This window comes from Ursus americanus, chromosome 13, assembly GCF_024610735.1.
Source record: "Ursus americanus isolate L20-20 chromosome 13, mUrsAme1.1.p, whole genome shotgun sequence".
NCBI lineage: Eukaryota > Metazoa > Chordata > Mammalia > Carnivora > Ursidae > Ursus > Ursus americanus.
The window spans coordinates 44,974,507-44,989,061 of NC_142139.1; the positions used below are offsets into that span (position 1 = coordinate 44,974,507).

A 14,555-nucleotide genomic window follows, 5' to 3' on the forward strand; every position below is an offset into this window, starting at 1 on the left:
TGCTTAGATTTAGAGCAATTAATGACAAAGATATTCAAAGAGAAGCAGAATATTAGTTCTAATCGTTTCATGTGGCTCCCAGTTAAAAGAACAAAAATAGGTATATTGTGGATTAAACTAACCTCCGTCATGGGTTTGGTAAGCACTTAGTATTCCTAACCTTAGTGATTTAAATTTCAAGCTCTGGACACAGATCTGGCTTTCATTCACAGACACCAAAGTTATAATTTGTAGAATAGCCTATACTCGTTAGGGATAGACAGTAGTTCTGATTATGTATTTAGATTCTTTCAAAATTTTTGTTAGCGTTTCACATTGATAGCAATTTCCCTCCACTCTTTTGCTGAAAAAAAGATGGCCATATGGTTTTTAAAAACATGTTTAACTTTGTGAATAAAAGCAACTGTGTTTTCTACAACATAGATCGTTTCTACTTCAACAGAATATTACTATTTACCACACCTTTCAAGAACCAAAACCATACTTGCAATAAAAGTCACGAGAAGATTATATAGTTGTGCAAATTTTCTTTCTTTCTTTCCTTGTTTTCTTTTTTCGTCCTCTTGATGTCTTAGGAAAAGCTATATGAAAAAAAAAATCTCCTCTGGAAAACTGTAATCCTTATTGCTGGCTAAAGACAGGTATTAATGTAGATCAGATTAACATTATAAGGCTTGATATTTTTTTCTTCTTCCTTTACAGAAAAAAAAAAGTGCAGCTGTTTCTAGTCAACTGAAGTTATACAACCATGTTGTAAAAACAGGGTTTTTTGTTCATTACCAGAACCTATTCAGTTACTTTCAACAACAGCTATGGTCTGGGTTGTCACATGTCTACCATATATTGATTCACCACCTGTTTTTCATCAGTCAGTGGTTATGTGGCTAAAAGGCTAAATTCACATTTTCCCTTTGTTAGCCCAAAAGCAGCCCACAACGAATAAAAAGAAAAAAGAAAAAAAAGCAAGCAAGCAAGAAATTTGCAACATTATACCTTAATTCTCACTCCATGAACTTTAAAATTATTTTCCAGTAGGTCAGGCAAAAATCTTTATAATGATTCTGTTATATGTCTGATTACCTTTGCATGTTTGTGAATTAAAAATCAAAATATAGTCATTGTAAGTAAGATGTATTGAATACTGCTTTACTAATGAAAATAAGATTTGAAATGATTTTAAAATTGCAAAAAATAAAACATTTAAAAATGGTGTTTTTTTTAAAGAATATTTTACATTTTCTTAAGGTAAATGCCTTAGCTCTGTTTAAAATTTCTTTAAAGGTAAACATATTTACTCCGAGTCTCAACAATTTAAGAAATAAATATTTCTGAATAAATAACATGACTAATAGAACTTAACTCATTTTTAATTTTTATTATTTTCCCTTATTTAGAGAAATAAGTTAATAGAAGTTGTGAACATGGAATACTGAGACCATAGTTTTAAAGTTTTACATCCCATGTGGATTGGAAAAAATATAAAATCAAGTGCACAAACTATAAAAATATGAAAATCCTGACCAAGTTTTTTACAGCTACTAAATATATTCTTAATTTTTATTTGTAGGCATTCCTGTTGATGTTGTAGTCAACATTTTTATCAACAGTTTTGGATCCATTCAAGAGACAACAATGGTAAGATTACAGGCAGTTCAGTATTTTTAATTATCAAAATTTTAACTAGAGGATAGTGAAAGCAATGGTAAAACTGAAAAATAAGGAGTAACTCTAAGGAAAAAAGCATGCTTTCTTCTAGTATGAAATACCCAAATTCCAAGGTGTGTTATGTCAGTGATTTCAGTGCCTATATAATTATGCAATTCAAATGTAGCCTTAATGCTATTTAAAACTTACAGACTTGGAAGAATTAATATACGCAGTCTGAACAACTAATTGGATGCCACCTGGGAAAAGCATTTATGCAATGAATATTCTAGAGCAATGTTTACTTCCTAGTATGCTTGTATGTATGAACATTATAAAATATTTAAGTGTTCACAGTTTGTCGTCTAGTTTCTTGAGGAGAATCTTTGTTTCCTCTGTTGTGCTAATATTGTGATGTTTGGATCAGAGAATTGTAAAAAGCAATGAGAAAAAATAATTTATATAAGATAAGGCAACAGATCTCCCTGAAAAACTTACGTAACAAGAGGAAAGAAAGGTCAAGGAAAGGCAATAGAGGAGCCAGAAAGAGTTACAGGCAGGCTCCTGTCTTGAAAGGAATGGAAAAGAAGGGTTTGAAGGAGTGGCTGCTATCCATGATGAGCTGGACTACAGTGACAAAGGCTTCTAGAAAGTAGTAGTTTTGTTAGTAGGTTACTAATTAGTAGGTTACTTTAGCAGATTTTCTGAATGATGTGTGATGTAATTACCCCTCAGCTTCTTAAAAGGCATTCAATAAAGTCTACTTGCTGTTTGATGTTTTAGAATATTCGATTTTGTGCCCTTTTTGAAAAACCATATGCTGTACTGATACTTAAAGTGGGAGAAAGAAGGCCCAATTTTGTTGTATTTTCTGACATACTTGTATTTTATTAATAATACACATTTTGGATTGAAAGCCCAGTAATGGATAGGGCACAGTATAATTTTTCAGGGACTATCTTAGGCTAGAGAAAGAATGTTTTAAAATATTTATTTCTTTATTCTTCATAGCAGCATAATGTGTTATAAAAGCAACTATATATTCCATTTAATTTATGACACCTATTTTTGTATCTAATTGCAGTGAGAATGTTATTTATATTTTATAGAAGCATATATTTAGCCCCTGAATAATTGTTTATTTTCTTAGTGTGTAAATGTTTTCAGAGAATTATTCAAAAGAAGATTTTGAAATCAAATTCATTTACTTCCTGTGACTTTTTAGTTTGCCTAAATGACAGAAGCAGAGTACACATCACCAGAAGACAGCTACAGAGTAAGATACAAACTACCGCAAAGCACCCAGGAGACAAGTGTAGTGCTCGTTAATTGAAAATGTGGTTAGTCTGTCTAACTTTGCAAGAATAAGAGATATCCTTTTCTCAAGGTGAAAATTTAAGGGAATCCATTTTGTCTCTATACCCTTCTCTGTGCCCTCTTTTGTCTTTTATGGTATCATTACACTAATCCTAAACCATCCCTGAAAGATGTTCTGGCCTGTTGAAAACATTTCTACTCTTGCATTTGCGACAGCTAATGCAAGGCTATTTTTTCTCATTTGCATAAAAGCTACACATGTGTCCAGCTCAGTAGGTATCATTAATGTATCTCTTCCTTAGTCATCACTGAATGCCTTCCAAATGTCAGACACTTAAACTTCTCCATGCCCCATCAGTGTTACTTGATTATATCGGGTTTATCTACACCTGGGGGAAAAGGGATGCTAGAAAAGGGACAGGAACTTTCTTACAGATTATTTGAGGATTATAATAAAATATTGCATATTTCTAACATAATCTCATATTGTCATCCTGCAAGGATTCATCATAGTAGCTAGCCCAGAGTCCTTATTTCTGGGACCAGATTCAACCGATGCTCATCAGGGCGTCTTTGTCCGGGCTACTTATCCCTGATTTCCATCTCTTATCTTCTAATCAGAGCCTTTTATGGCTGCTCTGACTCACTTTGTGCCTTCTTTTCAATCTAGGTCTTTCATCTCTAACAATTGTTACTTAAATCTGATAGCTTCTTCACTGTAATTAAACTGTTACTGTGTGTTTTCCTCTTATTCTCTAATGGAGTGTAAACCTTTTAAAGTTAGGAATAATGTATCCCACTTCTTCATTTTCCATTTGTTCTTTATTACCTGGTATAAAACTGGTCAGGAATAATGGTGATGGACTCAATAGAGGGTATACATGTATGGAGAAGATGAGAGGGTATTTCTTTCTTTCTTCCAATCACCCAGGGTGGGCTTCCTTTATTATTATTATTGTTTAGCTTTATTGAGGTATAATTGACAACATTGTAAGAAATTTAAAATGTACATGATGATTTGATACACATCTACACTGTGAAAGGAGTCCCCTCATCTAATTAGTGAACACATCCATCACCTCACATATTAATCTCATTAAAAAAATTTTGGTGAGAACATTTAAGTTCTACTCTCTTAGCAAATTTCAGTTATACAAACAGTGTTATCAACTATAGTCACCATGTTATACATTAGATCCCGACTTTATTCAGACCTTATTCACCTTATTCATCTTATAACTGAAAGTTTGTACTTTTCTACCAATCTCTCCCTATTTTCCACACCCCCAAGCCCGTGACAACCAGTTTTCTACTGTTTCTATGCTCTCCAGGCTCATTCATGCTGTTGAAAATGACAGAATTTCCTTTTTTTTTTGTGAGTAATATTCCATTTTACATATATATATACATACACACATATACACACACATTTTACACACACACACACACACACACCACATTTTCTTGATGCATTCATTCACTGATGGACACTTAGGTTGTTTCCATACTTGGCTATTGGAATAATGTTGCAGTGAACATGGATATCTCTGCAAGACTATAGTTTTGTTTCTGTTGGATATATACCTAGAAGGGAGATTACTGAATCATATGGCTGTTCTATTTTTAATTTCTTGAGGAACCTCCATACTGTTTTCCACAGTGACTATACCAGTTTGTGTTCCCATTGGCAGTGTACAATGGTTCCCTTTACTCCACATCCTTGTTGGTATTTGTTACCTCTCTCTCTCTCTCCCTCCCCCTTATTTATTTATTTTTTTATTTAGCTAATAGCCCAAGAGCATAGTTTTTAAAAACAAAGCAAACAAAAAAGTCCCCCAAAACAAGAGGATGGGAAAACAGAGAGAATTAGATTTGTCTAGATACAGGATATATGTTCAGGGAAACAATATGGTGGCCAGTGTGTAAGTTGCAATATTAGACAGGCTTGTGCTTGAATCTGTTGTGTACCTGATGTGCTATACACTGACAAGAGTGAATAAATTACAGAAATAAAGCAACAGTGTTTTGCCTGGCATAGTAGCTCTCAGTGATGGTGATTCTTGGGTTGTTATGCATTTTCAAATTCACTTAGTATTTCTCAATAGAATCTCATCCCAAAGAAAATGCTAAAGAAAATGAACCACTTATAAGTTTGTTAGTAGCACCATCCTACAGTTGTGGTTTTGTTTATTAATAGCCCCCTAGAAATTTCCCTTACAAAGATCTGCTGCAATAAAGGAGGTCCTAAAGTCTGGGAAGCTTTAATATTGCCCCAAACTTTTCTTTTCCATTGAGACTTTTCTACCTCAACTGGCAGTTGCTTATTCCAGAAAACATAATGCAGGACGCAGAGCTCGGGAGTGACTGTGACATCAGTAGCTGCTAGTCAGGTGGTGGACAGGTATAGGGCAGCTTCTGAAAGAAGAGGGCAGCCCATTCCTTTTTTCCAACAGATAATGTTGATTATCAAAGAAGCAATCAAGGTTACAGGCATTCACGTTGTTTGGAAATTTTAACCAATTCCATTTGGAAACCATTTCTTCATGTTTATTTGTTTTTTTTTTTAATTCAGATGCTAACTATTGATGACTAAATTGAAAGTAATCTCACATTTATTCAGAAGCCATAATTGTGTGGTGAAGGAAAAGTTATAGCCATATTAATATTCCTTAAGATCTTCCACACTTCCATGGTTATATGCCCCTTTAGCTTGTTTTATGATCTCATTTTATAATTTTATAATTCCTATTTCATCACATCTGTGTGTTTATTTGCATTCCAGTACCTTACATTTTTGTAAGGTATCATTATAAATACTGTAAGTGGTATTTACTGACATTAATAGTAACATCACCAAAATTGTCAAATAAATGTAATCATCCCAATTTGAAGTTCTAATTTTATCAGTTTATATGCTACTGCCTTTGGCAACTGAAACAAGAGTATTCAGAACAGTGAGAAGAATGGTTTTTTTATTTTTTATTTTTATTTTTTTAGAAGAATGGTTTTTTAGAAGCCAGGTGGCATCTGCTCTGCTGTTATGTTTATAATATTTGTTGATTTTTCCATTCAGTTCTTACCTTTGGCTTAAATCACTGGGATTTTCATAATTGAAGATGTGAACTATTGCACTTGTGGGGAAAAAATTGGGTAGCATGGTTTATTATAATCATCTATACACAGACATTTCATCTCATCAGAAATACATAAGAGCTGTTTCTTGGAAATAGGAGCCTGTTTATTTAATCCATATTCTTTCTTTGGTTTAGGCATGCTGCATAATTATATTGAATTATTACTACACTACAATTCATTATCCCATCAGACTTTCTATGCCTTTCTGCTGCATGAGTTATTATCTGTCTTAATAGGAAAAGTCACATTTGGGATCTGCTAAAAGAGCTGAATTCTAGTTTTTGGCAATTATATATCTTTGTTGTTTTAAAAACAATTTTATTTATTTCGCTTTGTATAGACTGACATTTCTTTCCTTAAAACTTTGTCTTAGCTTACTATTCTTTTTATCTTGTTGCTTTTATTATTGACTTTGCAGTATTATTTCACTGTAGAATAATATGAGACATATTTGTCCCCATTTTTTTCTATTTTACATCTTAGATACACAAACTTTCAAAAGGTTTTTATATTTATTTTTTCTCATATGATCTATCTTCAGGTATGTACCCTGTGGTAGGCTAAATATTGTTGCCCCAAATCGTCCATGTCCTAATCTCAGAACCTGTGGATAAACTATTTTACACATAAAGGAGACTGTGTGTCTGTGATTAAAGTAAGGATCTTGAGTTGGGGAGATTATTCTGGTTATCCAAGTGGGTCCACTATAATCACAAGGGTCCTCGTAAGCAGGAGGCAGGAGGATCAAAGTCAGTAGTGGTAGATGTGATCAAGACAGTATGAACGGGGAGTGATGCAAGGAAGTGGTGTGTCGATCAAGGAGTGTAGGCGGCCTCTAGAAGCTGAAAAAGCAAGGAAATGGAGTCTCTCCTCAGATCCTCTAGGAGTCAGCCCTGCAGGTACCATGACTTTAGTCCCATGAAACTAATTCTGATGTGTCAAACTCCAGAACTGTAAGGTAATAATTTGTGATGTTTTGGATCACTAAATTTTTGGTAATTTCATTACAGCAGCAATGGGAAACTCATACACATGCTGATGAACGCTTTGTTAATGCAGGTTTTTTCTTCCAAATTCTGTAGGAAGATTATCTGATTACATATGACTTCATCCCAAATGCTACTGGAGAGTTATTGGACTATGTATATAACTTTTTCCATATGTGGAAATGGCAAAACAATCAATGGTTTTGAATTCAATGGTTACCAAAAACTCTCACTTGTTAATCATAATAAGGACATAATTTGAAAGAGAATGTGTTTTTAGTTGTTAAAAATGTATTTCATTCTCTTTTCTTGTCAAAGTTACTTTTTAGTGTCTGCCTTAAAATGAATGATATGATTTATCATGGATACTTTCCTCTTCCCTTTTTTCCTCCTAGCTGTATTATTTAGAGGTATTGGTGATTAAACATCATATTAGGCAATAAGGAAGGATGAGAAATGTTCAAGTTTTATTTTCTTCATCCAGTAATTTGTCATTGTTATCAATAGATATAGGAGAAATTAATGGTATTAATAATACTAGACAAATATTCTAACCTGTCAAAATGTGACAGTAATATGTATTAAATAAAAGTATGTTGGATACTTTCTATTCAGCCCAGCAGACGACTACCGTTATGGGGTTTTTAGTTTAGTGAGGCACCACTGCACCACCTAACCGGCACCCATAATATACATGGAATATTGGAATAGGTCTAGAAAAATTTAAATATCTGTTAGGTGTTATTAAACAATATTTAACTAATTTTTTTTTTTTACAAATGACATATTGGGAAAAATTGCTAAAATATAACCTAAAAATTTTTAGTGGCATTTTGTTAACTCGTAATTCTTACATGAAATATCTAACCTCGCTAATGCCTAAATTTAAATCCTTTTCAAAGCAGGCTTATAACAGCTCTGTTGATAGAACTTTAATTATAATGCTGCCAGATGCTATGAGAGCTGATCTCCTTTATTTCCTTGAATGCTAATATTTTTATTATAATGTAAAGACTACAGATAAGTTAAAGACTGCTTATGTGAGAGCCAGTTAAAAATTATAACCAACCAGAATAGCTATTCTAACAACAATGCAATGTATAAACATTTTTTAAAATATGAAAGTATCAATAATGCAACTTAGCCAGTCTTAATGTCTTGCTGTGAAATGCTTTATTGCCTTGAAGAAATAGTTGAATTTGGGTTTTAATTGGGACTGAAAATTTTGGAGAACATCCATTTTCCAGATAATGACTAATAGTATGCTCTTTGGAATGAACAATGAGTAGTATTTGTCACCAAGTTCTTTAAAAACAATTAAGTAATTTCCCACCGATAAAAGAAGTCTGTTTCTCATGGGAATTTGTTCATTGCAAAATAAACGATAAAGTTATAATTATTGTGATTGAATAATTGAAAATGAAAATAAATAGGTTTCAAAGATAGTTATCTTAATATAGAACATTTGAAATGCCAATAATTAGCAATTATTTAGAGATGCTCATAAAACATTAACCAAAGCAACTAATGAGCTTTTATCTTTTAATGAATGTTAAACTCAAACTATTAATTTAAACTGTAAAATTTTAAAACATTCTTAAAAGATATATAAACTTGCTACAACTTGGATTGAATCATAACAATATGTGGCTACACAGCTAATAGGAAAGCATCTTTGAAGTACTTTTATAATGAAATAATAAGATATAATGACCAAGACTGATACAATGAAATAAGCAATTTCCAGTTTTTCAGTGATGCTCATTATACAACTCTGGAGTTCTACTAAAAAATTAAGAAAAGGATTACCATAGACACTTGAAGCTTATGTGGTGCGTTAAGCTTACAATGGAGCAGTTGAAAGCAAGACGAATAATTCAGGAGATGCTCAGAAGCAGATTTTAGCACAATGTCAAGATTTGTGACCTTGAAGTAGATTATTGTTACGAATAATTGTTGGTTGGAGGCGCCTCAGTGCCTCACTTGGTTAAGCATCTACCTTCAGCTCAGGTCATGATCTCAGGGTCCTGAGATGGAGCCCCGCATTGGGCTTCATGCTCAGTGAGGGTCTGCTTCTCCCTCTCCCCTGCCCCCCACTCATGTTTTCTTTCTTTTTCTCTCTCAAATAAATAATAAAATCTTTAAGACAAACAAACAAAAATAATTGTTGGTTCATCAACACAGTACAGAAAAAACTGAATGATTTACACTATATGCAAAATTTTTTTGAGGCAAAAAAATCTTATTAATCCATGTTACCAACATTATAAAAGGATAACAGCAGCATAAGGGCTATATTCTAATAAGGTAGTGTACTTGTTTAGTCCTTAATATGGCCAGATGTAGTCCATATACTTTATATACTCTCTCATTTAATCTTTATAAAAACCCTATCTTTGTGGGTGTGCTAATATTATCCCCGTATTAGAGATAGGGAATTTTGTCCTTTGTTTACTTCTTTTTTTTTTTTAAGATTTTATTTATTTATTTGACAGAGAGACAGCCAAAAAGAGAGGGAACACAAGCGGGGCGAGTGGGAGAGGAAGAAGCAGGCTCCCAGCAGAGCAGGGAGCCTGATGCAGGGCTCGATCCCAGGACCCTGGGATCACGCCCTGAGCCGAAGGCAGACGGTTAACAACTGAGCCACCCAGGCACCCCCTTTGTTTACTTCTTAATCTTCCATAATCTTGCTTTTAACATGCTACTCTACCAAAAACGCTTTTGCTAAAATTTTCAGTGGCCTCCTCATTTGCTGAAAGTATTCAGTGTGACTATACTGACCTTGTATGACACCTGCTGCTGTTGACCTTCTCAAAGCTTTGGCCTGTTTGGTTTGGTGAAATCACATTTTCAGTGTTTTCTCTTTTCCTCAGTGTTCTAGCCTACCCTTTGAATGCCTGCCGTTCCCAGGGTTATTTATTTATTTATTTTTGCCTTGCATTCCTACTTTAATTAATACTTTTGGACAAACTCTTCATTAGTCTTCTTTTCTTTTTTTGGTTGTGTTTTCAAGATTCATTTACGTCATAAAATGAATCAGAATGTCATTCTTTTTTATGGCCAAATAATATTCCTTAGTGTATATGTGTACACAGGCATACCTTACTTTATTGTGCTTTGTAGATACTGTGTTTTTTTACAAATTGAAGATCTGTGGCATCCTGCAATGAGCAAGTCTATCGGTGTCATTTTTCCAACAGCATTTGCTTACTTGCTGTCTCCTTGTCACATTTGCTAATTCAGGCAATATTTCAAACTCTATTATTAATATTATATTTGTTATGATGATCTGTGATCTGTAATCTTTGATGGTAGTCTTATGATTGATTTAGGGCATCAAGAACCAAGCTCATATAAGATGGCAAACTTATTTGATAAATGTTATGTGTGTTCTGACTATTCTACCAAGCAGCCATTTTCTGTCTCTCTCCTCATTCTTGGGCCTCCCTTCCCTGAGACAGACATTACTGAAATTAGGCCGATTAAGAACCATACAGTGGCCTCTAAGTGTTCAAGTTAAGGGAAGAATCACATACCTCTCACTTCAAATCAAAGGTAGAAATGATTAAGCTTAGTGAAGAAGGCATGTCAAAAGCCAAGATAGGCCAAAGGCTAGGTCTCTTGCACCAAATGCTTAGCCACGTTGTGGATGCAAAGGAAAAGTTCTGGAAGAAAATTTGAAATGCTACTCCAGGTCACATAGGAATGATAAGAAAGCAAAGCAGGCTTATCACTGGTATAAAGAAGGTTTTAGTGGTCTAGATAGAAGGTCAAGCCACCACAACATTCCCGTAAGCCAAAGCCTGATCCAGAGCAAGGCTCTGACTCTTTTCAATTCTGTGAAGGCTGAGAGAGGTGAGGAAGTAGCAGAAGAGAAGTTTGAAGCTAACAAAGGTTAGTTCATGAGGTTTAAGGAAAGAAGACAGCTCTATAACATCAGAGTGCATGGTGAAGCAGCACGTGCTGATGCAGAAGCTGCAGCGAGTTCTGCAGAAGATCCAGCTCAGATCATTAAGAAGGCGGCTGTAGGAAACAGCAAATTTTCAATGTACAGGGAACAGCTTTCTATTGGAAGAAGGAATTTCATAGCCAGAAAGGAGAAGTCAGTGCTTGGCTTCAAAGCTTCAAAAGATAGGCGGACTCTCTTGTTGGGGGCTAGTGTAGCTGACGACTTTAAATTGAAGCTGGTGTCCATTTACCATTATGAGAACCCCAGGGCCCTTAAAAATTATGCTAAATCTACTCTGCTTGTGCTCTGTCAGTGACACACCAAAGCCTGGATAACAGCACATCTGTTTACAACATGGTTTACTGAGTATTTTAAGCCCACTGTTGAGACCTACTGCTCGAAAAAAAAGATTCCTTTCAAAGTATGACTGCTTCTTGACAACGCACCTGGTCATCCAACCATTCTGATGGAGATGGGCGATGATATTAACGTCGTCTTAGTACCTGCTAACACAACATCCATTCTGCAGCCCAGATATTAAGAAGTAGTTTTGACCTTCAAGTCTTATTATTTAAGAAAAACATTTTGCAAAGCTATCACTGTCATAGGTAGTGATTTCTCTGACGGATCTGGGCAAAGTAAATTGAAAACCTTCTTGAAGGGATACAGAATTTTAGATACTATTAAGAACATTTTTGATTCATGGGAAGAGGTCAAAATATCAACATGAACAGGGGTTTGGAAGTTGATTCCAACCCTCATGGATGACTTTGAGGAGTTCAAGACTGCAGTCAAGGAAATAGCTGAAGATGTGGGAATAGCAAGAGAACTAGAGTTAGAAGTGGAGCCCGAGGATGGGATGACTTGGTGTGATCTCATGATCAAACTTTAATGAATGAGGAGTTGTTTCTTTTGGATGAGCAAAGGAAGTGTTTTCTTGAGATGCAGTCTACCGTGTGAAGACGTTGTGTAGATTGTTGGAACAACAACAAAGGATTCAGAACACCACATAAACTTAGTGGGTAAAGCAGCAGCGGCATGATTTGAGAGGACCGACTCCAGTTTTGAAAGAAGTTCTGCTGTGGGTAAAATGCTATCCAACAGCATTCATGCTATAAAGAAATTGTTCGCAAAAGGAAGAATCAATGGATGTGGCAAACTTCATTGTTATCTTCTTGTAAGAAATTGCCACAGCCACTGCCCTGATCAGTCAGCAGCCAGCAACATTGAGGCCAGACCCTCCACCAGCAAAAAAATACTATGACTCATTGAAAGATTAGGTGATGGTTAGTATTTTTTAGTAATAAAGTATTTTTTAGTTAAGATATATACATTATTTTTAGACATAGTGCTATCACACACTTAATAGACTATATTACAGTGTAAATATAACTTTTATATGCACTAGCAAACAATTCATTTTACTTGCTTTATTGCAATATTCACTTTATTGCAGTGGTCTGGAACTGAACCCACAGTATCTCCAAGGCATGCCTGTATACGCCATTTCATTTATCCATTTATCTCTTGATGAACACTTGGGTTGTTTCCACCTTCTGGCTCTTATGAATAATGCTGCAATGAACATGGGTGTGCAAGTATCTGTTGGAGTCTCTGCTTTCAGTTCTTTTGGGTTGATACCTAGGAGTGGAATTGCTGGATCTAATGGTATTTCTATGTGTAAGTTTTTGAGGACAAGGTATAATTATTTAAAAGTTAAAAATGTACATTTAGTGAGGAAGTACGGACATGTTAGTGATTTATTTAACTCATTAGTGAGGGACCCAGCGGGATAGTAAAGCTGCTTCAGTGGAAAATTCAGGAGCTTGAAGTGAAAGAATGAATGCTGAAATTAGATTGCTAAATTAGATACAGGCTTATTAATGTCTCACAGGGCAATAAAGGTGCAATCTTTGGGGATATCTTTTCTACCTGACATAGAACATTTGCATCTGTACCAGGCAAATATCATTTGCAATTTATGAATCTTCTGTACCTTATCTGCTTTTGCAGAGTCTGGGCCCTAACTAATAGAAAATGGCAAGTCAGACAAAGTTACGCTTCCCTAGAGAATCCTACAATCCTTAGGTGGGCTTGTTATACAATGTTTCAGCATGATACTGAAAGGGCAAATAATAATCTTTTTTCCTAATTTCCAATTTTGATTTTTCTTACTTTTGTGTTTATTCCCTTTCATTTTGTTTATACTATGTTTTGCATTCACTTTTTTGGGGTAACTTCATCTTTTTACATATCTTTCTTAGGATGTATTACTTTGTTGAAATTTATTGACTTTTCTAAATTTTGATACATATTGCCAGATAACCCTCCAGGAAAGTTCATACATTTATTTAGCGCTTGGTGGTGTATGAATGTGCCAGCCCTCCATGCCTTGCCAGTGATAAATATGATTGCTCATCATCATTTCCATTTCCGTATGCACTTGATGTCACCAGTGTGATGGGTTTGGCCCTTTCTGACAGTTATGTAATGGTATCTCATTGTTTTAATTTGCATCTCCCTAATGACATATAAAGTGAAACATCTTTTTGTAGCTTTATTTGCCATCAGTATATCTTCTTTGGTGAGGTATCTGTTGAGATCTTTGGCCCATTTTTTAACGGGGTTGTTTGTAGTCTTATTGTTAAATTTTAAGAATTCTTTGTGTATTTCTTCTTGGTCTTGACTTTAGTGTCTTTCTCCCCGTCACTCTAAAACCTCTGTCTCTTGCTCTGGCCTCCTTTTAGTGATGATCTTGACAATTTCTGACATTTTACGTTTCTTGGTATTCAGTGATTCTTTTGTATTGTTGATAAAACACTTAAGAAACAGTGACTTTTGCCTCCTACTTTAGTCCTGCCCTTCCCTGATATCACCACCTGTCAAAATTCTGCCCACTCTCAGAGAACTCCTCAGATTTACTTTTTGCAGCCTTTCCTGACCCGTGTCCAAAGTGATCATTTATTCTCTCAGCAAGTGCTGTCACCCCTAGAATCCTTACCAATTATTCCCTTACTTGTTTAATCATCACTTCCTGAGGGTGTGGCCCTCAAATTTTTATCCCTGTCAGACTGGTAGCTCAGACCTTCAAACATAGAAAGCCCTTAATGAATTACTGTTTGATGAATGAACAAATGAAAGGAAAAAATGAATGTTTGACCTAGCAAAGTAAAACTGATTGTTAACTAAAAGCCTCTTTTGTAATCACTGAATTTAGTCTGGAACATAAAAACAAGTAGATGTTTTATTTTGTTAGTCCATAAAAAACTTGCTATTGTTAATTGTTGTGTCTTAAGTCTGTGAAATCTGAATAATATGAGATTAATCAGATATTAATAATTAATATTAATAATCAGAAATTGCTTTGTTTTCCAGTACTGTATTGTATTCATCTGTGTAGTAACCAGCAACTAACATACTCTTTGCATCTGGTACACAAAAAAGACTTTTTAAGAGCTTTTAAAGAATAGAATTAAAGTTAGTTTTGATGTTCAGTAACCAATTGAAACCTATAGGTGGCATCT

General features: G+C 34.7%; 1 protein-coding gene across 1 annotated transcript in view; it reads left to right on the forward strand.

The window, feature by feature from the left end:
- GLRB (glycine receptor beta) overlaps positions 1-14,555 on the forward strand; it is a 94,902-nt gene that overhangs the window by 36,560 nt on the left and 43,787 nt on the right. The window contains exon 4 of the mRNA XM_045798757.2: positions 1,568-1,635. Within this exon, the coding sequence (XP_045654713.1) occupies positions 1,568-1,635 (68 nt within the window). The remainder of the gene's footprint in view (positions 1-1,567; positions 1,636-14,555) is intronic.